Consider the following 27490-nt stretch of genomic DNA (forward strand, 5'->3'; position numbering starts at 1 on the left):
TGTTGTTATGATGACCTATTAATGGTTCAGCTGCCAATTAGCGCCAAATGTTTAAAATAGTGAGGCAGTCCCTAAGATATCTTGAGACTTTATGTTATATTCAAGTACTTTATTTCCTCCAATATCTTTCAATGCATTTTATGTTTCACATATTGCTGCACAGTTTACTGCTTGAGAGGCAGACATCACCAATAGATCAGAAGCATTAAAGGTCAGAACATCAAAGGGGTTTCTGGTCTGGTAACCTCAGTACAGTACCGGCGGCTGTGGCTCAGTGGATAGTGTTCTGGACTTCAAATCAGGGGATAGCATGTTCGAGTCCCACTGCAGTCAGCATGTCGTTGTGTCCCTGAGACACTTCACCCAAATTGCTCCTGTGGGGATTGTCCACAGTACTGAATGTATGTCAGTCGCTTTGGATAAAAGCGTCTAACAAATGACATGTCACGTACAGATCCTCATGGTCAGTTTACCTCCCACAGATGGATTGAATCTCTATTTACAGTTTGTAAATGACCAAACATGCTGAGGATGTTTCTGACACAAGCCGTTTGGCTATCTGTGTAGGACAGCTGTTAGTATACAGTCCAACATGACTTCATGGCTCTTTAGACGACAGCTTGTTTAGCAGCTCACTGACCCGGGAGTGATAAACAGGAGACAGGAGCAACACGGTTCTGTAAACAATTTATATCATTTTTGGCATGGACAATGCCAAGTTTTTTGTTTTGCTGTTAGAAAATAAAGCTCTGAATGAACCAACAGGTAGGAAGACAAAAATGTTTCATGCTTTTTGGTGAGCAGGCATACTTCTCTGCCAGTGGGACAAAAGATGGAGGTAGACAAAACTAAGTTTGATCAAACTAGCCTCTTATTCTGTCAAAGATATTTCGAGAAATGTCTGTATGGCTGGTTCAAACACCAACAGAAAAACAGTTGTTTAATTTCAACAAAAAGTAAAACCAAGGTTACATTTGGTCAGATACAATCTTTTGTCACTAAACTTTAACCAACCAAAATAAGACCAGCTTGACTTAGCAGTAGAGTGAACTGAATTTGGCCTAAGACGTGGACAGGGTGTGGGACGTCTTTGGTCCACAGCTTTTACCTCCTGGTTAGTTTACAGAGCATAGATCTGGTGAGATCATCCTTGTGAGGCTGTTCCGCTAATGAGAGGGGGAGGAAGGTTTTCCAAGGCAACTCATGCCTCACTGGAGGTCCTCGTGTCATCTGTGGATTTGTGGTTTGTGCTCGCAGTGATTCAGGCCCTACCTTGGACTGAGTTTTTCCATTTTCGCCCCAGAAGGTAATGAATGAAGATGGAACATGTTTTATTTTTAAACACATTCATCATGGTAATCTTTTTAGCCTGAGTGAAAGCCTGATTCAAGTTTTTTTTGTTTAGGCTGTCCAGACAGCCCTTTCGGAGCCATTGAGAAATATCTGAAACAAATTGAAGTCATAAGGAAATATTTCCCATCATTGTTGACTAATATGACCTTACACTGTCTACACTGGAAACAGTGAATATTAGAAACTTCACACCAAAAAAAAGCAGATTTGAACTCGCTGCTAATGATTCAGCCTTCAGACATCTGGCGCCCGCTCTACAGTATAAGGTGGGCTTATGTGTTTCTATCTGTGGCCAAGTGATAGGAAGCCATCTCAACTATTCTCATCTACTAAGGGTATTTTAATTAAAACAACACGGTACAATATATAAGCCTAATGTAGTGTTACATATAGGAGTGCATGGATATTAGCTATTAGCTCAAATCTGGCATAATTCATCTCTTCTCTTTTCTGAGATTAATCTAATTGTATGCATGGTCCTTGTTGAAATAAATGCATAATAATACATACAAATCACCAATTTGCTGTAATTCATAATTTGACGAGAGATGTTGTGGAGAACGCCTGAAATCATGTAACTCAGTAGCATGCTTCCTAGCTTCATAGTCACACAGCTTCAGTTAATGTTTAAATGTGTGTGTCTCAAGAACCATGCCCAGGTAACACTTGTGACATTTGTTAACACTTAAAAGCTCCCCCATAGAGACCACAGAATACATTTGTAATGCTGAGTAGCTATGAACCTCAGGAGTAACACTGGTGAAATGTCCCTTTATTCGACTTTCTAATCTGTACTATACTCTTCTGTACGATATCTAGCAATTTAGTCCCACCATCGAGTCAGACAAGCTAATTTAGCGCACGTGTAACATGTTTGACAAATGTTCGGTTAATTTGGGTTTCACAGTTATACACGATTAAAACAATGCTTCATAATCTACACAAATAACTACTTTTATAATTTAGTATTATAATTAATAGAGTCTTACTTTCTTACGAGTAGTCGTATCACTCCAATAACGGGAGGGTAATGGGCGTTACCATGGCTACAGCTTAGCTCTGCAGCCGTTGGTTATCACCTCTAGGAACATCAGGGTCTCTTTTCCTTTTTTTTAGAGGGGGGTGTTGCCTGTCCGGTCCGCAGACCGTTCTTTCTCCGCGTTGAATGGGAGAAGAAAAAAGGTGTTTCTTTTCTTTCGGGGGATATGACTTTGAATCTCAGTTGCACACGGATAATTCACGGAAGTTCTGCTTAAACCAGTCACAGATGAGCGGCCGAGTTTTGATCGTGGAAGTGCCTCCTCTGCGGTTGGAGCCAAGAGCTAAAAGGACTTTACTTTTTACGCCACGGTAAAAGTCATATTTCATTACGGGGTAGCGACTTTCCCGATATTTTTATTTTGTGAATCATGTGGGATAATAGTCAGATGTATTCTTTTGCTTTTTTAACATTCATGACTTTTGACTAACGTGTATTTTTAATGTATGGATGTAATACTTTGGGCATACAGTCTGTAGTCATGAATTGTAGACGAGGATATATTTGGGTAGTTTTACAGTTATTTTTGTAGGCTACTTTAATAATGACATTAAGTTTCAAAACAGAATGGATAACAGCACATCGTTTTATTTCTTTATAAATGTTACTGTTGAAGGGTAGGGTCTACATTATGTTGACAGGAAGATGGAAATTGTGAAAAGTGAGACTTTGTTGACTTGGCACTGTGAATTATAACATCTGTTGAAACACAGTTTATGCTTGGAAGATACTGCGGTGCTGCAACCACAGCTATCTGTATAATAGAGGATGTCTTCTTCACCACTCAGCACAGGCATGCATCCCAAGGAGCTTTGTCTTAGCTCTCCTTTATGCAGAAAGGTTACGCAGTGCCAAGTGAACTGCAATATGCAATTTTCTTTTAATGTGTTCCATTTCATCTGGTTTTATAGTTGGACTTGGTGCTTATATACAGTTTGTCCGTTCTGTGCTTGTTATTTTTGCAGTTTTCTACATGCCATGGTGGCAACCAGCACTGATGTGTGTGTGTGATTTCAGTGATGCTCAGGTCTATGTATGGACAGTGATTGTTTTGTCCTCGACCAGCTCCACATCACCAATCATCCCATCCTAAATCAAAACATTCTCTCAGCAGCCCAACTCAAATAATAGCGCGGACACACACATGAGAGAGACGTTGGAGTTGTGCCACAGAAAACAAAAGTTAATTGCCACCCTATGTATGAAGTATGCACTTAGCTGGTGTACTCCCACCCTCTCCACGTCTAGATTTCACCTCTGGGAGCAGACACTTTTGGCTTGTAATATCAACAACACATCGGCCCTCCTGCCTCCTCTCTGGCTGACATCCCTGTGGGGTTATTCATGGCCCCTCTGTCGCCTCTGACAGAGGTGGTATTGTTCGAACATACTGCGAACATCTGGGCTTGATGTAAATCAAACTTATTTTCCTCACTGATGGTTTGTGAAAACATTGTAGAATCCTCAAATCAAACATTCATCTTAGGAATTTCCTTGATCGTGTCAAACTGCGTCTTTGAGGTCACGTCTCTACAGCCACAAATCACTTAACTTGAATGTTTCTTTTGTACAACAAAATGCTTTAAACCCAAAGTGTCAGGGTAAGTTCTTTCTTTGTTTTACAACTGCATATACAACTCGACTACAGCCATGTGATTAAATCCAATCCTGAACGTGTATCGGCCGTTTTTGTTTCCCTGTATTTTTCTAGGCAATTCAGTGTTCCATGCCTCTGCTAATTGCAGACTGCAGAGCCACAAGAACATTTCAACTCAAGTAGGAACGCGAAGGAAAAGTGAAAAGTACTGATTCAGCTTGAGCAGTGACTCAGCTTTACATGGTCTTATTCATTTACCTTTACCACCTTGTGTGTGCCAAAAATGGATTACCACCAGTAGTAATGATGGGGACACATTTTGACTTTTGAGTTGGACTCGCGTTAAGCTCTCTTAAGATATAATTTTTAAATTCAACATCGTATTATTGCTACTATAAAGCCCATACAAATGACTTCCTCTTCCATTTTGTAAACTCCTCTCTGACCCTGGATATTTGAATTCTCCCGTGATGTTTCGGTTGACTGAAAGGCTACACCTCTTGTTGAACTCCACACAGTAATCTGCATTTTAGATGTATTTAGATATCATGTATCCAGAGAGCTGCTGCGCAGTGAGCCGTTTATCTACACTGTCCTTGTCTTCCTCACAGAAGAGGCCAATCTGGCACCATGTGTTTCAGGGAGACGCTGGACTTCATTGTGGGGTGGAGGGAAGGGTCAGGAAGAGGTTAGCAGCTTGTCACTCCGATTTATCCTCATCCTGATTCTTTAGAGCATACCAGACTGCTTTCTTAAACCCTGAGCTGTCAGTCGCCATACTTTTTATTCAGTGTGATTTATCAGCATATCTTGTAAAGTTTCCTTTGAAGCTACAGTTAAAGATTGCAGTTTGTTGCCCCCTGTTTTAAAACGTGCTGTGATAGGAATTTATTAAATTATGGCTAAGTTTATATTGTTTAAATAGCTTCTTCAAACGTAAAAAATAACTCTCTTCTTTGGACAGCTAGTTAGTATTGCGTTTCCCATAAAATATTTGTGGTTTGCTAAAAGCTTTTTACCTCTGAAATGTTTATGAAGGATGGGTTGTTTTAGGTGAATGATGTTTAAAAATACAGGCATGGGTTTCTCTGTCACAGATTCTATTTTGTATTTTTTGATAAAAGACAGACTGTATGTTATAATAATCAGACTATGTTGGTTTTTATCAGTTATCCAAGTATAGGTTATACATCATAACATCATTTAATTCAAGGAATTTCCTACATAGAAATACTAGAAAATACGTTTTTAAAAGTTTTGGAACAAGTACAAAGCAGAAACAATTGGATAATAAGTACATAATTAATGCTTTATCATTGAAACTGAACAGTCCACTCTTGAAGCGCTGGTCACCATATGGTCTGCAGCTCTGATGTGTTAGTTGAAATGAAGCAGCTGCGGCCATGTTGGAATTACCTGCTTGTTTGAGCATGTGACCACCTCCAGTGACAGCTTACTGCAGGCATATGGACATGTCTCTGTTGCTGCCAGCCTTTGTTTTACCTCCAAACTGTACATTTAAACTCTGTACATTCATATTGTCGCCATGTTTGCTAAGTGGTCATCCTGTGTTGTTTCAGCTGGGATGAGAGCAGCTCCATCAGCAGTGGGCTCAGCGACGGTGAAGGCGATGGCTCCGAGAACCTCAGTTCAGAGGAGTTCAACGTCAGCTCCTCCCTTAACTCCCTCCCCACTACACCCCTGGGATCCAGACGCAACTCTTCTGCCATGGTGAGCTGAAATCCTGTGCCTAACACTCTCTGACAACCTTTGGCTTTCCTTTCATCACGTTATTTTGTTAAAGGATAAGAACATGGCTTTTACTTAAAGGGAACCTATCATGCAAAATGCACATTTGTACGTCTTTTATACATGAATATGTGTCCCCGATGTGTCAGGGAACTCACCAGTGTCAGAAAACACAACCCTCTCTCTTTTCCTCCATACCCAAATCTCTAAAAACGGGGCTGCAACGGAGCTGATTATTATTTGAATTGTTCTGACATCAGAAAAGGGGTGCTCCGCCTATATGGGCAACTCTCCACCTATCAGAGAGACCGCTCGAAAGCGCTGGAGACGCTGTAGTACATATGCCAGGCCTGTAAGTGGCGCTGTAGTCTGTCACAAAAGCAGAATCAGCCCTTGTGAAGACAGGGCTGGAAAAGAGCAAATAGAGCGAAATGAGCCATGGCTAAAATGCATGATCTGTTTGGTATTTTGAACATAAAACTTCACAGACATGTTTTATAATGTATAGGTATGGCCCTACAATATATGTTTCAAATATAGCATTATAGGTCCACTTTAAAGCATTTTAAATGATGCGCTCTGGGATTTATTTTGTTTTGTTTGTTAAATATGCATCCTTTGTTTTGACAAGACCTCAAAAACATGCCACAGAACTCATCTCTGTCATTAAAACAAACATCTGAATCCCTCACAGTGCAAAAGATATTTTCTGTTCTGACAGTAACGTATTAACTTCCGGTAGTTTCATTGACCCTTAAAGCCCCTTTTTACTCAGAAGTGCGTTCTGCCTATTGTTACTCAACTGGGATGTTTGACTGACAGAATGATGTACGTTTCACACTAGAGGCAGTTTTCACAGTTATCTGAAGGTGATACGTTTATCTCATCTGGAACTTCAGAACATGCATGTAAGAATATGATTTTGTGACTTTATAATCCGAATTTGTCGAAAAGAAGAAGGATAAATAGTGAGTGTTCTAACTTACAAAAGGCTCACCAGGGAGAACTCTTCTCCTGAACATTAGTGCTATTCAATGTGCCATCTGCTGCCCTGTATCACATTAATAAGGTGCCAAGAAGCAGCATGCCCAAAACTGTCCTCAGTGCCACCTCCTTAATGCACCACATGATTGTTTTTCTATTACAGTGTCTTTTTTGGATCAGGGCAAAACTAAACTCTCAAGCTCTCCTCCTATTCAACCACTTTAATTTATTTTTATTTTAATGGGTTGATTTATTATCTAGAGACCTTTTTCTCACCCTTTTAAATATTCTATGTTCCTTTCCTTTGTCTTCCTCTGTGGTTTTCCTAAATCCACAGGGCGTATCAGTCTATCTCTCCCTTGCTTCCCACTGGAATGCAGCTGAGATGAAACAAAGATTACAGAGAACACACAATACCATAGATAACTCAGAACATTTGTACCCACACTGTGCCTCTCTTTCCCCCCCTCCTCTCTCTGCAGCTCCGCACTGATGCAGAGAAGCGCTCCCTGGTGGAAAGCGGACTCTCTTGGTACAGCGAGGATCACAAAGCCGGCCACAAGCTGGACAGTGGCAGCTATGAGACCGGGAGCCTCAAGACGGAGGCCCCGAGCAAGTGGAGGAAGAAGCCTCCGAGCCTCAGTGAAGATTTTGGGTGTAAAGGAGAACTGAAGAAGCCCCAAAGCCTGGGTCAACCAGGAAGTTTCAGGAAGGGTCGCAATCCTCCTGTAGGTGTGACCTCCCCCATCACCCACACCTCTCAGAGCACATTGAAAGTCGCAGGTGAGATCTTGTAGTATTTCTCTTACTTTTTTATCTATATGCCTCTTTTTTTCAGCTTTTCATTTTCTCTGCTGTTCATCTCCTGTAGGAATGTGGTTTACAGGATCTATGTCATCCATTATTTCCCTGTATGCTGTTTCCAAATGTAAAACAGCCTGTTTGTAGAGCAGCCAAGGGGGATATCTGCTTGGTGTCAGGATGAAAACAGAAGCGTACCCCTTAGCGTAGGCCAGGTTCTGATTTGTAGCACACCACAGTATACTGAAGGAAAATGCATCATGCAATCCTTTTAAAGGAATTAAAAAATCTTAAAGCCCAGAGCCAAGTTTCTGATATCATCTGAGAGAAAAGCTGGTTTCTGTAAACGTCCGCATGTCTGCCACCTGCAGCAAATACATCAAGCTAATCCCAAACAAAAATATGCAACGATTAAATGATAACACTTGAGTTCCAATACTAATGTTTCTAGTCGTTTACTTTCTATTTTATTAGCTTTAAACATAAGTGATTCAAATCAGTACGCTAGCTGCAGTTCGGCAATTATCCTTTAATGAATCTCCACATATTTTCCAGCTCTGTGCTCTTACTCTAACGATCCATACCAATCCGATTTTTGTGATTGATTATATCACTTTGATACATCATATGATATGTTTAAAACAAGTTTAATTGTGCATAAGACCCTTTTTAAGTTAGCTGATGAATCACATTTTATGTCATGGGCCCATACAAGCTTCTAAGTAAACACAGATTATATTTGATCTCGGCTGTAATAGCTGGAAGACACTTGCATTAATTTTGGTTCCAGACAGAAGATACGATGTCACATACTAACAGACATTCTTTTTTGACAGGGCTCAACATCAAACAATGAATCAACTATTAAAACGTATTTTAAAAAAACAAACACACGTCCTTAAAATAGGACTAAAGCTGTTTAAACTAGAGTTGGCAAGAACAATACACAGGATGAGAACACTTAGGAAAAGGGAAATAGGTATATTTTCCTAAGCGTTTAGGGCGATTGCAGACGGAATAAAGTATTTTTGTAGATTGTTTCCCAGGCCATTAGGACTTTGTACGGCCTACCTTTATGCTGGATTAGATAGAGGAGTTTAGGGTGACCTATTTGCTGGCCTGATTACTTATGCAGAACAGTTTTGTGCAATTAAATTGTGTGTTTTCATTTTTGTTTGCTCAAGTGTACTGGCTTTACTATCCCACCTATTTATTCTGTTCCTTCATTTATAATCTATCCATCTTTTTCGTGTATTCTTGTCAGTCATGGTGTTTACAGGACAAACATTCTTGTTGCTCCTTATCAATATTTAAATACATGTAATTGTTATTGATATTGCCAATATGTTGTTATTCAACTCTCCATTATCCTTCTTTGTCTAGCACCTAAATGTGAGAAGCCAATGGATAAATCCAGGATTTCCCTCAAAACTGCCGGTCTGCAGCGGTCCCGCTCAGACGCTGGCAAGGATCATCTTGGAGAGTACCGCAAGCCCCCGTCAGGTTTAGTTAAACCCACAGCCGGAGCCTCCTACGGCTACAAGAAACATCCAACAGCCACCGGCACCGCCACTGTTATGACAGCAGGGGGCACCACCATCTCCAGTGGCTCTGCTACTCTGGGCAAAATCCCCAAGTCATCTGGCATCCCCGTGAAGCCTGTGGGAGGAGGGACACCCTCAGGAAGAAAGAACAGTTTTGATGCCAGCAGTGAGCAGTGCTTCCTGGGGCCAAACACTCGAAACAGCATTCAGTACCGCAGCCTGCCTCGACCGGCCAAGTCCAGCACGTTCAGTGTGATTGGTCGGCCTGCATGTCGGCCTCTCAGCGGCACCATCGACCCCAGCCTGTTGAGTTTGAAACCCGTGCCCATGGCCTCCACAGGCCCCAGGATTAAAGAGCCCAGTAGCTGTAAGATGTCCAGTCGATCGAGCACAGGCCCCGTGAACATGACCGACCGGGAGAAGGAGAAGGAGAGAGCCAAGGCCAAGGCTGTGGGGGCCGACATGGACTGTGGGTCTCTGAAAGCAGAGACTCGGTCCTCAGGAGAGTCCACCATGAAACTGCACGGCCTGAGACGGACCAGCAGCAGCAAATACCCTGAACTGTCATCTCCCACCACACCAAGGTGTCTCATTTAAATATCACTTTAAAGTAATATAAACCAAATGACAAAACTAAATGTAATCCTTCTGTCTTCCAGTGACATCTAGAGGTATTCTTCCTCACTAGTATCTAGCCATGCAGGTAGATTCACATGCTCTAAAGTTAGGAAGCCCCTCAATAGGCTACCATAACAAAATGAAATACATTTCCTTTTAAAGAAATGCAAAAGAAATACAAAGTTCACCAGCAATATCTTTCTCCATAAACAGTCTCCCAGCTACTCTTATTAATCCACAGAGTACTATGAACCGTTTAGAGCAGAGGTTTTCAAAGTGGGAGGCAAGGATCCAAACGGTTTCAGTGAATGGAAGTGGAAAGTATGAAAATGAGTTGGCCTATTCAATTAGTTATGATGAATAAGATCACATGCCTTAATGGGTGAGACTTGATTAAAGAGATGGGGAAATTGAACTTTGTGTCTCACTCTCACAGATTAAGAAACTATTACATACCAGTGCTATATCATCTACTTAGGGCTGTCTGAAGTTACGTCGGCAATAATACCTCTAGATCTTGGCTCAAAGAGAGGCTGAGGTGGTTCTTTCCAAGCTTTGTCTGAGGGGAGACCTACAGTCACACATTTTGAAAACCCCTGGGGTACAGCAATGGAAACATAGTTGTTTTGGACTTATGTTTGTGTTGATATGTGGAGGCAAATCAGACAGATACTTGGTAAACACAACTAAAACTTATCTGCCTTTCTATGTATGTCTCGAGGTCGGGACGCTAGAAGTTTTTGTATTTTAACCTATTCTTTATGCCCGACTCCTAGGATGATGAACACAAAGTCTCTGGGCCGTCCACCCAGCTTGGCTCACCTTGACAAGGTCAACTACAACAGCCTTGACTCCTGTGTGACCATCCATGACCTCCCGCCAAAAGTCCCCCCTTATTCCAAGCTGCAGGACCTGGCTGGTGCCCACACCTCCTCCCGCCTCACCCCCAGCCCAGCCCCTGTGCTCCACATCGACTCCCCCGGCTCCTACACTAGTGAGAGCCTGAGTCTGGGCGGCTCCCCGCTGCTCTACCCCAAGCTGTCAGGCATGCACCGCAGCATGGAGTCCCTGCCCCTCCAGATGAGCGTGCCTCCCAGTTCCAGGTTTGTCAGAACTGAGACGCATAACAAGGAAGAGAGGGGATCGGGAACCTGGGGGGCCGGAAGCAGGACCTCCCTCAACCTCACAGATAGGCAAGTCTCATCTCAGGAATATCTAACCTTGATCCATGAAAGATGTACACAATCAATGAAAAAGCATTCAAGAACATTTATTTTTAGTAAAAATCAGTCCAAAGCCACTTTTTCCATCTTCCTGTGAACCATTATTGGTAGAAGCCGGTACTTCATTTAACCCAACAGCTGAACTTTTTTTCATTATGAACACAGTCAACATTGGACTTTAAGTTTCTTGGCAGCAGACAAACCAGGCCTCCATATGTTATGTGCCTTTTTCCAGGAAAGGAAACTCTGAGGTGTCATTTAGAAGATGGAGGGCTGGATCCTTTGGGGAGTTGCTGTCTGTCAAAGTGGAGATAGTCCAAATAATGTCCTGCCAAAAGAATGTACTTTAAGGCAATCCCACGCTGTGTACTAAAGGGCCAATATGTACATAAATAAGTATTGGCGAACCTTTGAGACGTCTTATTCAGGTGTCGCAGGTCCTATGACAAACCTTTAGATGAATGATGGTGTTGTGTAAAGTTCTAAGAGACACACTTTGTGTTTTATCTCTTTTAATAATGTTTTATTCTCTTCTTAACAGCTTGCAAGCAGACAGAAATACCTTGCCAAAGAAAGGCTTGGAGTAAGTTAAAACAATTACAGTCCCAACCATCTAATTGCAATGTCCCACTGTGATGCATGTCTGAAGTTAAAACGACCTCTTTTCCTCAGACGCTATGGCTCAAGCCTGTCAGACAGTGACGGCAAACCGGAGAGGCGCCACTCCCACACCATAGTCAGCATGACAGAGAGCGATAGCCCCCCTCAGCTGCCTTCTCCCACCCGCCCTCTCCACCCCTCCTCCGGCAAGGCTCCTCTCACCAACGTGGGTGAGTCTGCTCGCTCCATTTGGCTGCCAAGTTCTAAAAACACTCACACCGTGTGAGCCTCGAGAACTAATGAGGCTTTGAGGTATTTGATTAGCGGTCCATTTTATCTGTGATTATTATTGAGGACAGGGATGTTAAGTTCCCACTGGAAAGAGGAAAAGTCCAGCATAGTTTTTTAAATAAATATTGACTTAAGTTGTCGAATATTATTAAGTTATGTCTGGACGATGAAGTTTTGGCAAGTAGTTATCAGATTGGACTGTGTGAAAAAATATTACAGTCCCACATCTGCAGTCATTTAGAGTTGTGTTCAAATCTGAAATATGGCCTAGCTGGAGGCAGTAGGGGGTCATGTCAGGCTATATTTATCTCTTTGACTGTTGTGGAACCGTAGTGTTGTGTTTCACTTAGTCATCAGAAAGAGGGGAGCTATACCAGATGTACTCTGAGTGAAGAGTGTGTGCATGTTTCTCCATGCAACTCATCCATCCATGTTATCACTGCCACTCACTGTTTTTCAAAACCTCCTCTTTTGTTGTCATAGTTGCCCCCATTTCTAGTGGCACCCCGAGGATATCGCGCTCCAACAGCATAGGCCCCCCCGGTGAGTTGGCCTGCGATCTCTATGGAACCTCCCCCCTGGGCAGCAGCATTTCCCTGGCTGACCGGCCAAAGAGCATGATGCGTTGTGGGTCTTTCCGCGAACCAGGAGATGATGGTGAGCGTGCCAAGCAAGCCCCCCCCCCCCCCGTGCAGGGGAGTTACACAACATGACCTACAAAAAATATTGTCCACTGACAAAGGACACAATCTGTTAAGCAAAATGTCGAAAGAACATTTTTGGTACCTTCATTTTAGATTAAAAGGGTCTTGTTGTGCTTTTTGGGGTTTTCCCTTCTCGTATTGTGTTATATAGGTTTTTGTGCATGTCAATGGTCTGCAAAGGCTAAAATCCCAAAGGAGTTTCTCTCCCACACACTCGCCCCTGCCTGAAACGCAGGACTCCCTGGTTTACTTCCGTAACATAGTGACATCACTATGGAACACTTGCGCTTCTATTTGGGCTAGCGCTCCAACAGATTGTACGTGATGAGATGGGACATCTCTAAGCAGTTGACCAGTCACAACAGAGCCGGCCAGCTAACCAATCAGAGCAGACTGGGCTCTGGTTTCAGACATAGGGTGAAAAGAGCTGCAGCAGCACAGGCAGTATGAAAATAAATAAATACAAATACAATTAAAATAAAGACCCTTTTGAACGTTAAAGCATGTAAACATGTCACAGTAGAGGCACCAAATACAGTGAACCTGAAAATGAGCATAATAGGGCCCCTTGAATAGTGAGTAATATAAGCCGGACTTGAAGGCACTATCTGTGGTCCAAATGTAGACATAACAGGAGGGATGATGAATATTATAAACCTGCTTTCACTTGCAGCCATTTTAATAAACATTCTATGACAAAGTTTGGATGCGATAGCAAAGCTTTTTTTACATCACACTTTTACACCATGTCTATGAATGTGGCTGCTATGACTTGTACTTAATTTACTGACTGGGTTTGAGATATTCCATTGTCTTCAGGGTTGTCAGCATTATGTATGACTGGGGATAGCAGGGAAAACTGTCAGTTATAGAAATATTAAGTCAAATCTCTACCTTGCTTGTTTCAGTGCATGGCTCTGTGCTCTCTCTGGCGTCTAATGCTTCATCCAACTATTCGGCGGTGAGTAAATACAGTCTTTATATTTACAGTTTATGTAATAGTTTGTCCATAGTTTAGTGCTTTGTGACTCCAGTTAACACACTGTTCTGTCATCAAGAGCAGAAGTAATCAATTACGAAAGTTTGTACAGTATTAAATGTTTTTCAGTGGCCCTATTTAGAACTATTCAGGGACCATTTTCAAGCTGGGGAAGCTTGCATGTGTAATGTTCAGTGAACTTAAATCCTTGCCTAGTAAGTAACACACCTCTTAGGGACCTGCCACTGCTTTCTGTGATTCAACCGCTGTGTACCTATTCTGACTTTTTATCACACCATGATTGTCCCTATACAACTTCAGTGATGAGCCTTTTACTGTTGATAAGTAGTTTTCCTTATCCCTCTTTTATTGTTCATTTCCACCATGCCTTCTCTAGAATGAGGAGAGGATACAAGGGGAGGTAAGGCCGACGTGCCACCAATCTTCAACTCACATTGTCTCTGTCTCGTCTGTCAGTCATTTCCTGTTGAAACGGGTCCATTCATAAGACGATGTTATCAGTGCTCAGTGAAGTCTGTGACCGCAGGTCTCTTCACTCAGGGTCTCATAACTGAGTTCAATTGGTTTTATCTCTAATATCTGTTATCGTTACCCACCACTTGCTAACATTTCATAAAGACATTATCAGACCCAATAAAGTTCCTAGTGCATGAGAAAAGCGCTCAAACATTATTATTTAACATCTTCTATTTGTTCTAATGTGTCATTATTGTTTCTTTTATAGTTTGTTTTGGGTTATTCTTTTCCCTTAAACACTCAAAACTAGTTTGTTTCAGCACATTCTGTTGCTGCATTAATGCAATACATTTCCTCTACACCTTGTCTGAGGTTCTTTTATACATTGTACATGCAGCTTGGGCTTACTCTTCAATTTGTCCACAGCAAATCCGCAAGTTGAGGCGAGAGCTGGAGTCTTCCCAGGAAAAGGTTGCAGACCTGACCATGCAGCTGAGCGCCAACGTATGTATGATTCATCTCTCAAAGATGCGCCTTTTGCCTCTTTTCATTTCTTTATGTTTTGGAGGCATGCCGATCTTTTATCAGTGTGCGATATATCTAACAGCTAGATTATAACTCCTCAAATCCCCTGGCGTTTTATCCGACAACTAACTGAGATCCAGAAACTATTTAACAGTTGTATCTAATATCCGAACCACATTTTTCAGAAGGTGCGATGTAGGGAAGATATGGTGTGAATCATTGCTCATGTAAGGAAGTGAGTATCACTGGGGATGAATCTGGATGCCGAGGCATAACTCTGGCTGATATTCAGGGAGGAAGGATTACAAGCCACAACCTTTCTAGGATCTACGAACCTATTCCAAACTCTGGGATGTTGACAATTTTATTTAATAACCGACAGCAGGATGATGGCATCTAAAGAAGGGAAAACAAGGTCTCCAGTTGAAGTTGGTTGTCGGCTCCTTAACCCCAATATACATTTCTCTCACTGTCACTCGCGTCTTCACGCTGTTATCATTTTCAGCTCTGCAATCTTGATAGAAACCTGTTTAACCTTCGACTGAATGATTGTATGCCCCTGCTTCTTACTGTCTCACCCCTGCAGCTTCTAGATGCTTGAGTCTGCCTGTTTTCATCTCAACTTGTACTTTTAAACCACCTAATCACTGATCCCGATCTGATAGACATTCAGTGTGAACTAAAGTCTCCCATTGCACATTTTACCAACTGCCAATACTTAACTTAATGGGTGTTCAAGTGACCGTGTCAAGCATATATTTGATTGTTTTCCTGTATATGATTCTGCCATATAAGTCTATTCCCACGCCTAACTCCAGTGTCCCTCTCTTTTACTCACTTGGACGTATTCCCTGCTGGACTTGCTGCTCCCCCCTGCCTGCATCCCTCTGACCTGCACCTTTGGATGCTGGGTGTAGCAGCTAGGACAGGTTTGTTGGACTGTTGCTTCCAGAGAGCTGTCTGTCGCTGCTGCATGATTCTGTGGACCTCAAGCTTAGACATTTGCCACCATCTCACTTCTATGTTAGGCTCACTTTGCATGTGAACATGTTGGCACCTAATTGGATGACCCCTAGTCTCCTAGCTAGTGTCTTTATATTTCTCATTTGTTCTCACCCCAAACAGTTGAAAGATACAACATTTACAAAAAGAATTCTGAGGATATCCTGAAAAAACCGCAAATGTTTGGATATATATTTGTTTATATTCGCTTGCTAAATACCTCAAACAATTATGAAATTATTACTTATTTTCTGTCAATCGACTTATTATTATATACACATTTTCACAGCACCAGTTTCTGTATCATTTCATTTGGTGGGTAAAAAACAAGCCATACTAAGAGAAATGTACTTTGAGAAGTTTGAGATCAGGACTTCCAGGGGATGAAAAAAACAGTCAAATTGATAGCCTAGCCTGCTACTTTTATTGGGTCATTGCGTTTGTTACAACCACCATGTGTGCTCTTATGATGCCTTGAGATAAATGGGACCCAAAATAAATACCAAAAATAAAGCAGCGAAAAAAAGAATACACATGTACCTGATCCATCATTCAAACGAACTTGCGTAGAATCAGGAATGTCTTAACACATTTCTTAGGATGGTGTCAGCCATATATGTTAGTATATTTGTAATTGTTCACTTAATCAGCAGAAATAGTGAGAGACAGCCCTGCCTAAAGGTCAAACTTGTTACATGATTTGGACAGGTTTGTCCTCAGGCACTACACCGGTTTCCGCCCTCACCACCACCACCGTCCTCTTTCATCTCTGACATCATCCACAGCTGTCCACTGCCCCCCCCCCCCCCTTCCTCCTCTCCCAGCAGATGGACAGAGCTGCTGCTTGATGTGATGTGAGCGTGTGAGGCTGCAGAGAGATTTGATGCAGCTGGTGACTCATAGCTGTCTGCTGTCTCACCCCCCCAACTCTCTGTCTTTTTGTCTTCTTTAAAGGCTAATCTGGTAGCAGCATTTGAACAGAGTTTAGCGCTGATGACGGCGCGCCTGCAGACCCTCTCTGTCTCCTCGGAGCAAAAGGTATCCATCACTGTGCTGATGAATTAAAGTTATTCATCAGCTAGTATATATATATATATAATGCTCAGGCATTAAAGATGTAATTTAATATGAAAAAACACACAATAAGTCACACATGTATGAGATGAAAAGAAACATTTACCTTTTTTATTTATAGTTATATAACAATATTAATAAAACACATACTTATTATAATATGGTGATTATGGGCAGTTTTGATAAGGGACATGACAAAACACATATTTTCAGAGATAGTTTCATACAAACTAATTACTTTATTGTCTAAGAGAACACCCAAGTTATTGTCTCGTAAAGATATGACTACAGAAATGTAACCCCCCACCCCCGGCTCTTTAATTTATTTTCATTAACCTACAATGTCCCTAATAGGCCGTTTGAAATACATGATGATGATGATGATGATGATGATGATGATGATGATGATGATGATGATGATGGTGATGATGATGATGATGATAATCTATTAGTCTGTGCTAATAGATCATCGTTCAATGCTTTATATTAGATCCCGTCAGAGAATGAGCAGCTTCCAGGGGACATAGGGGTTCTGGAAATGAGTTGTGGGTCAAAGGTTAGTAGGTATAGTAGGATTTCAATGTTGTCTTCAGCCACCCCCCACAAACAACCCTGTCATCCTTGTTGAAAGCCGATCGACCTTCCATCATTTTTGGTTTAGAGAAATGTTAGATGAGTTACCAGCCTGTAAACTCACATGATCATATGTTGGTATATTCCTTCTTTAGGAGTCTGAGCTCACTGATCTGAAGGATACCATCGAGGTTCTGATGGTCAAAAACTCAGAGGCCCAGGAAATCATTCAGGTGGCTCTCAATACTCCAGAAATCACACCTAAAGGTACAGAACGCACTGGGGATGTAAAAAACTAAAAACACATTCAAAGATAAAGGTAGAAATGTAATAAGCTTTCCTCTGATATTCATGCACTTTTTCCTTCTGGTTTTAAGAAATGCCGATCAATCGCCAGAACTCCTCAGAAAGCATCTCCAGCCTGGCCAGCACCTCCAGCCACTCCAGTATGGGCAGTCTGAAGGAGCAGGAGGCCAAGAAGAAGAAGAAGAAGAGCTGGGTGAGAACCAAGGGCACAGTATTTAGAGATACTGGCTGAAAACACTCCCCTTTGTGGTGAAAGTAGACAATAATAATAATAATAATAATGATTATTATTATAGTTATTGTTATTAATTATGATAAATAATAATAACAATGATACTGATACAATAATTATAATAATTATATTATTGTGCTAAATTAGATACAAATAACAATATTATTGAATATGTTTATTATTGTTATTAATAATGATACATTATAATAATAATACCACTTAAGAATAATAATATTATCGTGGTAAAGGTAGACACAAGGCAATTCAAAGTGCTTTACAAACATGAAAGACATTAAGAGCATTAAGAAACATATTATAAAATGACATTTAAAAGCACTTATTTAAAAGCAAAGATAAAAAGCAAAAATAATAAAAGTTACAGTGCAGTTTAAGATATGAATACATCAATTAAAAGCAGTGGCAAAAAGAAAAGTCTTCAGCCTGGATTTAAAAGTAGTCAGAGTTGCAGCGGTCCTGCAGGTTTCTGGAAGTTTGTTCCAGATATTTGGAGGATAACAACTGAACACTGCTTCTCCATGTTTTGTTCTGACTCTGGGAACAGAAAGCTGACTTTTACAGTGAGACCTGCAAAGACACCATTACAGTAGTCCAGTCTACTGAAGATAAAAGCATGTACAAGTGTTTCCAAATCCTGCTGTGACATTAGTCTTTTAATCATAGATATGTTCTTTAGGTGATAGTAGGCTGATTTAGTAATTGTTTTAATGTGACTGTTGAAACTCAGGTCAGAGTCCATGACTACACCTAGATTTCTGGCTTTATCTGTTGTTTTGAACATTGCAGACTGAAGCTCAGCGCTAACTTGTATACGTTCTGCCTTGGCTCCAAAAACCATTACGTCAGTTTTATCTTTGCTTAATTGGAGAAAGTTCTGACACATCCAGTCATTGATTTGTTCAATGCACTTACTCAGTGTTTGAATTGGAAAATAGTCTCCTGGTGAAATTGTTACGTACATTTGTGTGTCATCCGCATAGCTATGGTAACTTATTTTGTTGTTTTTCATTATCTGAGCCAGTGGTAGCATGTAGATGTTAAAGAGAAGAGGCCCCAAGATGGAGCCTTGAGGTACCCCACATGTCATATGTCAACTCAGATGTATATTTACCTATAGAAACAAAGTTGTTTCTATCCTTTAAGTAGGATTCAAACCAATTTAGAACTGTTGCCGAAAGTCCCACCCAGTTTTCCAGTCGGTCTAGTAATATGTTGTGGTCAACAGTGTCAAACGCAGCACTGGGATCTAATAATACTAACACTGAAGTTCTGCCATTGTCTGTGTTTAAGTGGAGGTCATTGAAGACCTCAACAAGAGCATTCTAAGTGCTGTGGTTTGGACGAAAGCCTGACTGGAACACATCAAAACAGTTATTTAAATGCAAGAAATTACTCAACTGTTGAAAAACTACTTTTTCAATGATTTTACCTAGAAATGGCAGGTTTGATATGGGCCTGTAATTGTTCATTACTGAAGCATCTAGATTATTCTTTTTTAAGAGCGGTTTAATGAATGCCGTTTTTAGGGCCTGTGGAAAAACACCTGAATGAAGAGACTTGTTTACTATATGAAGTAGATCTGAGGCCATGCAAGGCAAAACATCTTTGAAAAATCCTGTTGGAATAATATCAAGGCAGCAGGAGGAGGATTTCAGAAGTTGAATAATGTCCTCTAGGTCTTTATCATTAATCTGATGGAATTGTGTCATGGTGATTGAATTGATTTTAAGTGAACACAGGGACAAAACATCTGCTGTTCCTGATGCAGAGGCACTGACTGCTTGTCTGATTTTCTGAATTTTGTCAGTGAAGAAGGAGGCAAAATCATTGCACGCCCTGGTGGATAGAAATGCAGAGGCTACTGACACTGGGGGGTTAGTTAGTCTGTTGACGGTAGCAAACAAGGCACGTGCATTGTTTTTGGTTTTGGTAATGATGTCAGAGAAGAACGATTGTCGTGCGTTTTTCAATTCCAAATTATAAAGGCCAAGTCTCTCTTTATAATTAATAATAATAATTCCTTGCATTTATTATAGCGCTTTTTCCAGTGCTCAAAGCGCTTTACAGATACACATTACACACATATGTTTTATACATGCAATGGTCACTGTGGACAATACCCACAGGAGCAAGTTCAGGTGAAGTGTCTTGCCCAAGGACACACCGGCTTTTACAGACGCAGCAGCGGCGGGTTTCACCCCTTGATCTGATGATCATTGCACAGCGCACTGCGTCACACCATCCATCTTCACGTCTCGAGGTCATCGAGGCGCTTTTACAAGTACACATTAGTATTAGACATGTACTGTGGACAATACCCACAGGAGCAAATCCGGATGAAGTGTCTTGCCCAAGGACACAACGGCCTGACGCAGTGGCGGCGGGAGCGGGTTTCGAACTGGAGTTCCCCAGCACTCCCCCTTGATCTGATGATCGGATGCACAGACCACTGCACCACCCGTCCCCGATTTCAAAGTGAACCTGGAGATTTGTTTTTCGCCACCTGCGTTCAGCTTTTTCGACACTCCATGGAGATATTTTCTTGCCAGTCACTTCCTTTACCTTAGTTGGAGCAATGGCATCTATAACATTTTTAATGTTTGAATTAAAATGATCTACTAGCTCATTTACTGAGATCTTAGCAGGGGCAAGTGTGGAAGAAAAATTCTCAACATTTCCCTGGTATTTTCAGTTAAATATCGCTTTATGGTTACCTCTTTTTGAACACTTGTGTGAACAGAAATAGAGCTCTCAAAGAAAACACAGGAATGATCAGAGAGTGCAACATCACTCACCTCAACCTCAGATATATTCAGACCCTTTGAGATAATTGAGTCCAGAGTGTGCCCCTTATTGTGCGTGGGCTCCGTCACATGCTGAGTCAGTCCATAGTTATCAAGAACACAAAACAGTTCTTTAGCCCCTCTGTCCTGGGGGTTGTCAACATGGATGTTAAAATCACCAACAATGACTAGACGGTCAAAGTCAATACGCACTATAGACAGCAGTTCAGTAAAGTCATCAAAAAAGCTTGCACAGTATTTGGGTGGTCTATAGATATTTAGGAACACATATTCAAAAGAAGCAAAGTTCCCATAAGATGTCTTCCTGCATTGAAGGGAATCATTGAACAAAATAGCAACTCCACCCCCTTTCTTATGCATTCTTTCCTGACTCATAAAACTAAAGTTGGGAGGGGTTGATTCAATAAGAACAGATGCACTGTTATTTTGTTCAATCCAAGTTTACGTTAAAAACATAAAATCAAGATTGTGCTCAGTGATAAAATCATTGATTAAAAATGTTTTTCCTGCCAGAGACCTGACATTTAATAAAGCTAGTTTAAATTTGTTGGACACACTATCAGTCAGATTTTTTGTGACAAGCTGTGGCTGACATGGAATCACTGCTAAATTTGATAAACTCACACAAACGTTTGAGCGCTTCCTGTTTCTAAGCTGATTCACCGCTCTCAATCTATTACCTCAACACAGATATCGGCAAAGCTACTGGCAGGCTTAAATCACGTTTTTATTCCGATCATCAGAGAATTAAATGATAGTTATTAAACATTTTTTAGTATTGAAAAGTGCAGCTTGTCTGGGTCAAATTCATTTGAACACAGTGCAGTAGGTGAACTGTGGTGCTATTATCCTTTTTTGTATCATGTTATATTCGTTTTGAAAATATATCAAGTGAGTCAGCCGCTGATCTTATTTGTCTACTCCCTGTGAGCGTTTTCCTGCATTTGTGTTTGTATGTCATTCTCGTCCTATCTAGTTCCAAATCTGTTATTAAGTATGACTCTGGTCTCTCCCTCATGCTGCCCTGCCTGCTTTTTATTTTAGGTCTTTGAGGTGAGTGATGTTGCTACAGTAAATAAACCCTAAACACCTTCTCCCCGTTTCCAGCCTGCATCCCCTTCATGAGTCATACTTGTAAAACCTTTGGAAACTCTCTGTCATATGTGTTTTTATACACCTGATACATAGAAATATATTTTACCATGTTTTGACCGTATTACATTGTAGTTATGGTTTTACGGACTGAACAAATTACATTAAATGGTTCAGTATAGCTTTAAACGGTAAATGAACCTGCAACTATATAGAACATTTCTCACCTCTAAAAGCACCTTACAGTGCATCCAAACACTTGCCTATTCATACATTTTGACAGGGCATCCATGCAATGCGCCACACTGCTCATCATCTCAACTAGTGTTCATTCACACGCACTCATAAAGCAATTTAAGGGCAGCTAGGTTTCCAGTATCTTGCCAAGGAAACGTTGTCATTCTGACTGGAGGAGAAGGGAATCAAACCGCGTATCTTACAATTTCTGGACACTCTTCCTCATGAGCAATGTGAACATAAAAAACATAGTGCTTGCTAAAGGTTAAAGAGGAAATGTGTGGATGATACCTCTCATCTCAACATCTCAAAAGTTCTTTTAACAATTGCTTTTTAATTGTTTAATACTCTGCTGCGATTTCTTTAGACGTATCCTTGATTTCAGTCTCATTTCTCTCTCTGTACAGTTGCGCAGCTCCTTCAACAAAGCCTTTAGTAAGAAGGGCTCCAAGCAGTCAGGGCCATACGCTGACATTGAGGAGATTTCCACCCCAGAATCCTCTGCACCTTCCTCCCCCAAAGTGCACTATGGTGGAGACAAAACCTCATTGTCCATGAAATCCTCAGCCTCTGCATCATCGTCAGGGTAAACCTATGTCTTTAAACTACAAAGTACATCGCAACAGAAACAAATTATAATTGTATTATAGCATTTCAATATATTAAATGTTATTCCAAGCTGTCAGTGTAATGATTCTTGCCACCTTCACATGTCTCTAATGTTGTCATATTTGATCTGAATATCTCCAGACTCTGTGAGGAAGGCGAGGAGGGCGAGGAGGGCGAAGAGTGCGATGAGGACGATGATGGTGATGAAAAGGTTGTAACAGGACTGCGCACAGAGCTGTGGGAAAAGGAGCGCAAACTGACAGACATCCGGCTGGAGGCTCTGAGCTCGGCCCATCAGCTGGAGCAGCTGCAGGACGCCATGAGCAGCATGCAGGTACGTGTCGTATGTTGCTTTTGATATTTCATGGAAAATGTCCTCACTCTAACATGTGTTTTGTTGAGTTTCAGAGGTGATTAGGATGTCAAACCTTTCATTTCTTTGCAACTATCTGGAAAGGATCTCATATATAACGTGTGTAAACTGTTATATTTTGTTAACTGTCAAGTCTAACTGCATTATTTAATATTTTAAAGTCTTGGCGTTGTGTTGGTTATTATTATTAAAGATCTTTTGAGCATGCAATCAAAAAAATCTCCTCGACAGTTGTTTGATTGTCAATTGGAACTTTGTTTTAAATGACTGTAATGATGGGTTGTCCATATACAGTACTTGGGCGCTTTCCCTGTGCAGAGGACCTGGATTTGAATCCAGCCTGTGACCATGTGCCGCGTGTCAACCCCATCTGTCTCCCCCTTTCAACCCTTGTCACTTCAATAAAGGCACTGATGGCCCGAAAGAATATTTAATTTCCTTTTATTTTAATGATTGTAACTCTTGTAATTGTGTCTGTAGTCGACAGTGGAGAACCTGAAGGCCGAGAACGACCATCTGAAGACAGGCAGTCTGTCCCCCTGTCCGTCTCCGGGCCCCTCCAGCTCCGTCTCCCAGTCCTCAGGTCTCACTGCTCTGGGAAGTTCATCACCTCGGCAGTCTGTAGCCATGCACATGCCCAAAAGCTACAGCAGAGGGCTGAGTGAGGGGGGCAGCTCAGGTACAGCATGTTGACAATGTCAGAATGGTGTCACCAGTTTTGTAAACAAGTAGGCATGTGAATAATCTGCTGATTCTACAGTGTGAACGGCTAATGCGTATGAATGAAAGGGTTGTACTGTCCTTCTAAGGATTGTGTTTTTGACTCCCTGGCCCCTCAATCATCTCATTTATATATTTTATATGTGCACCTTCTACAAATGACAACACCTATTTATTATGTGCGCTTTGGTTCAGTTCAGGGTATACAAATGAATTGCCAATTGATATATTATGTCTAGAAGATAAGCTCCCCTTCTCTTATTTTGAATGGCAGATGTCCATTTAAAATCTTCACCCCTCACTTTCAAATATGTTGTCTCCTGTTCACAATGTGTTTAAGGCCACACTCTTTGCAACCTTTTTTGATCAGGACACTTCATTGGGCTCAGTACTTATTTACTCAAACAAACGTGGTGCTTACATCCTGGTGGGTCATGCATTAATGTGAGTTCATGCTATGTGAACTTTCTTTCTTCTTCTGTTTCTGCCCTCTGCAGACCTTTACTCTGCAGATACCCTCAGTCTCTCCTCACAGAGGGATGATCACCGTGTTAGGGTGGTGATATGTGTTACAGATTTACGCGTCTTCAAAGATGTAAGTTTGTTGTGTGTTATCTTACTTTTTCCATAATAAAAGTACAAAGTACATCTGAACTATATTGCACTTCAGAACTCCCAAAGATACCTCCCATCGGCGGCGTAAGAAGTGCTCAGAACTTAATTTAGATAAAAGTGACATTACTACACTGAAGCAATACTTCATGCACTAAAACTCTTACTTTGGTAAAACTACAAGTATTTAAAGTAAAAGTTCTCATTATGCATAATGGCTCAGTTCAGAATCCTGTATTAATATTTGAAACATACATGTTGCAGCTGGTAAAGGCTTATAGCTCATTTCAAATACATAAATGCATACTTAAATATCTTTTGTATAAATACTTCTTGGTCATCATTTTTAATTGCAAAGTAACTGGCAACTAAAGCTGTGAAACTTCTATAGTGAAGTAAAAACTACAATATTTGTCAATAAGTACAAAGTAGTAGAAAGTGTAAATACTCAGTTACGAAATACTTAAATAAATGTACTTAGGTATTTTTCACTGTTTTTCATGATGTAGGATACTCAGAATCCAAGTAGCTATACCACATAGAAAATACTCGTATACAATCAATTCCTGCAAGTACCAAAGTATTAGCTTCTGAATATACTTTAATTATGAAAAGTAAAACTTCACATTATTCAGAGTGACCCATTTCAGATTCTTGTGTTGGATAAATCATTTGTGTAAACTTGAATATTGCAGAAGAGTTGATAATTATTCATAATATTGCGTGTAAAAGCAGGAGGTTAAGCAGCAGGATTTCTTCGTCGGGACGGTCCGGGTGAACGGACGGATGGACTGGCCCATGCTGGACTCGGCTGTCAGCCAGGCCTTCAAGGTGAGACCCTTCCTCTGAAGACAAATGTCAGCAGGGACTGAATGTACAGTTTGCATCCAGCACAACTCAGCTGTCACATTACATTTGGAATGTGTTTACAACAGACACTAACCGTTGGGAAACTATGTTGCAGAAATAGCGAATAGAAACACCTTGTACTTCTTGATTTATGAAGAGGCAAACACTTAAAAGCAGTGGCGAGCCGTGACTTTTATAACTAGGCCCTCTGACCCCCCTTCCCTCGAAAAAAAAAAGAAGAGATATTACGTCTCAACCGGTCTCAACCGGTCTCAATGGTGATAATCTGGTTTAATGACCTTTTACAATAAAGTCAAATACCTCTTTTAAGTTAAAAGAGGTATTTGACTTTATTGTAAGAGGTCATTAAACCAGATTATCACCATCGACAAGTAACAGAAGTTTGTCAGGTCTGAAACACATGCAGCGCTGTCTGTCTGCACACACTGAATTCTATTAAGATGAATTTAATCAGTTCACATCGTCTGCTTTGTTTTACTTCTAGGTGTACATTGCCAAGGTGGACCCCAATTCTAGTGTGGGCCTTTCTACAGACTCAATCTACAGTTACAGCATGGGCCACATTAAGAGAGTGCTGGGAGGAGAAGTTCCAGAGACGCAGCCCTCTCGCTGCATGTCCCGAGGCCCCAGCAGCATCACAGTGGCCCTGAAAGGTCTGTATGCATGTCAATTATAATATAATTCGAGATTTACTTTCTCAGATTTGCAAGAAAATGCATCTCCTAACACAAAGTTGATTTCAGCAAAACATTAACATGTTTAACCAACAGTAAAGGCTCAAAGACATTATTCTGATCAATCCTAACAAAGCTTGAGACTTTTTATCCACTGTTCAATCAGAATGTGGACTGATGAGATAAACTTCCATTTCTCAAGAACTCAAATCTTGTTTTTGAGCAGTAGAGCATTTTGGAGTCAGTCCAGCTTCTATTTTCAAAGTAATCTCTTCAATTCAGAAACCACTACATTTTGGATTAAAAGCTTGTGTCTACAGCAATACGATACATTGAGGAATACATAATCAGGTTTCTTAGCATCAGCTATGCTGTGAAGTGTTAATCTGTTGATCTCAACAGTCAAATCCAAGTCTCGACAAAGTGCAGATCCTCATGCCTGTCTGTTTATTGCACTACATTTAAACCTGTCTCTCTTTATTGCCATTTGATCCAGATCCAATTATGCTTACTTTAAATAAACAACTCTCATTTACATCCAACGTGCATTCAGTTACCTGGAACTCTGAGCTGTCCTCATCATCGACCAAAACATAAACTCACACGACCCCATGGCATCGGAGGATCTCATGAGTTGACCAACGTCACGTTGTGCTTCCCAGTTTTATACTGTGTCATTTTCAGCCATAACTATATGTTTAAACTAATGTAAGGACCTGCTGTAATACATTTAAACCACAGACACCGATTTTAAAATCATAGTGTATCTTCTAACATTTATTTTCAAAAAGTGTTTGCTCACCAGCCGCAATGTTCGACAATAAGAACAGTTGTTTCCTTGATAATGAAATGTAATCAGACATAATGCTTTCCACAAATTCCATCATAGAGACCAGGCTTCCTGACCCTGTAAGTCTTTGAGCGTGTTTGCTCTTAAGGCAGATTGAAAACTTAAACATCTACGACCTTCACAACTCTAGATCATTATCCTGCACCCCTAGTCGCAACAAGACTCAACCATGTTCTCGCCTGCGTTCCACAGCCCCGTTGAATTGTTAAATAAACATTGTGATTGGTTATATACTTTATAATCCTATAACAGCCGTGTTTTGCTTTTGGATTTGCACATATGTGAAGCCAATCAGTTATTCTAAACCCATGCTGTGATCAAGGAGGTTCGGGTTTGATCGTCAACCCCTTCCGCACCTTCTGGATGCAGGAATGTAAAGAGCAAAGTGCTACAGCGGCCCAGACAGGGCTGAGAGAAACCTGATCCCAGTGCGGTCAGGCCCAGCTGGTCAGCCAGTCTCAGACACATGGGCCCCAGAGATGTGGAGGCGGAGAATAAGACGGGGTGGTGGGAGGGGGAGACTCCCTACACTTCATGCAAAGTTATTTTCAGAGCCAAATACTCAGGCTTAATGTTCCTTATGAAGGTGAAATTAATCTTTTTAACATATTCTTTCCCAAGCTTGAAGAAGAGTCTTCAACCTATCTAAGTTCTCCCACACTTCGCCGCTCCCTTCACACGGCCCAAAGTGCTTTCATTCAGGACATGATAAAACCGTTCTCTTCCAGCACATTAACTTTGCTCTTCTTCGGCCAATGGGCTCCCTTCAACAGAAAGATCTCCATTGATATCAGGACAGCAACAAGTCTGCTCATCTTCAATCACAAACTAAAAAACCACCAGTTTTGACCGCATTATTACCAATAAACACACAGAAAAGGTGTGGTAGTTCAAGTATTTAGGTCAATCGAGACTAATGCAGCAGCACTTGGCATGGTTTGGCTTATTTAAAGCAAATGC

At 41.1% G+C, this 27490-nt stretch overlaps 2 protein-coding genes across 2 annotated transcripts in view; one reads left to right on the forward strand and one right to left on the reverse strand.

Annotated features, from left to right (window-relative positions):
• LOC117446169 (troponin I, slow skeletal muscle-like) overlaps nt 1–27490 on the reverse strand; it is a 187675-nt gene that overhangs the window by 78813 nt on the left and 81372 nt on the right. The window lies entirely within an intron of this gene.
• The window catches only part of nav1b (neuron navigator 1b), a 51679-nt gene that overhangs the window by 18135 nt on the left and 6054 nt on the right, over nt 1–27490 (forward strand). The window contains exons 4-23 of the mRNA XM_071203182.1: nt 5570–5720; nt 7205–7505; nt 8907–9651; nt 10462–10878; nt 11450–11491; nt 11581–11738; nt 12283–12456; nt 13412–13464; nt 13880–13903; nt 14386–14463; nt 16441–16524; nt 17051–17116; nt 17289–17400; nt 17511–17632; nt 22230–22408; nt 22573–22765; nt 23285–23483; nt 24022–24119; nt 24869–24967; nt 25491–25659. Coding sequence (XP_071059283.1) covers nt 5570–5720; nt 7205–7505; nt 8907–9651; nt 10462–10878; nt 11450–11491; nt 11581–11738; nt 12283–12456; nt 13412–13464; nt 13880–13903; nt 14386–14463; nt 16441–16524; nt 17051–17116; nt 17289–17400; nt 17511–17632; nt 22230–22408; nt 22573–22765; nt 23285–23483; nt 24022–24119; nt 24869–24967; nt 25491–25659 — 3464 coding nt within the window. The remainder of the gene's footprint in view (nt 1–5569; nt 5721–7204; nt 7506–8906; nt 9652–10461; nt 10879–11449; nt 11492–11580; nt 11739–12282; nt 12457–13411; nt 13465–13879; nt 13904–14385; nt 14464–16440; nt 16525–17050; nt 17117–17288; nt 17401–17510; nt 17633–22229; nt 22409–22572; nt 22766–23284; nt 23484–24021; nt 24120–24868; nt 24968–25490; nt 25660–27490) is intronic.

Source organism: Pseudochaenichthys georgianus, chromosome 5 (genome assembly GCF_902827115.2).
Source record: "Pseudochaenichthys georgianus chromosome 5, fPseGeo1.2, whole genome shotgun sequence".
NCBI classification, from domain to species: domain Eukaryota; kingdom Metazoa; phylum Chordata; class Actinopteri; order Perciformes; family Channichthyidae; genus Pseudochaenichthys; species Pseudochaenichthys georgianus.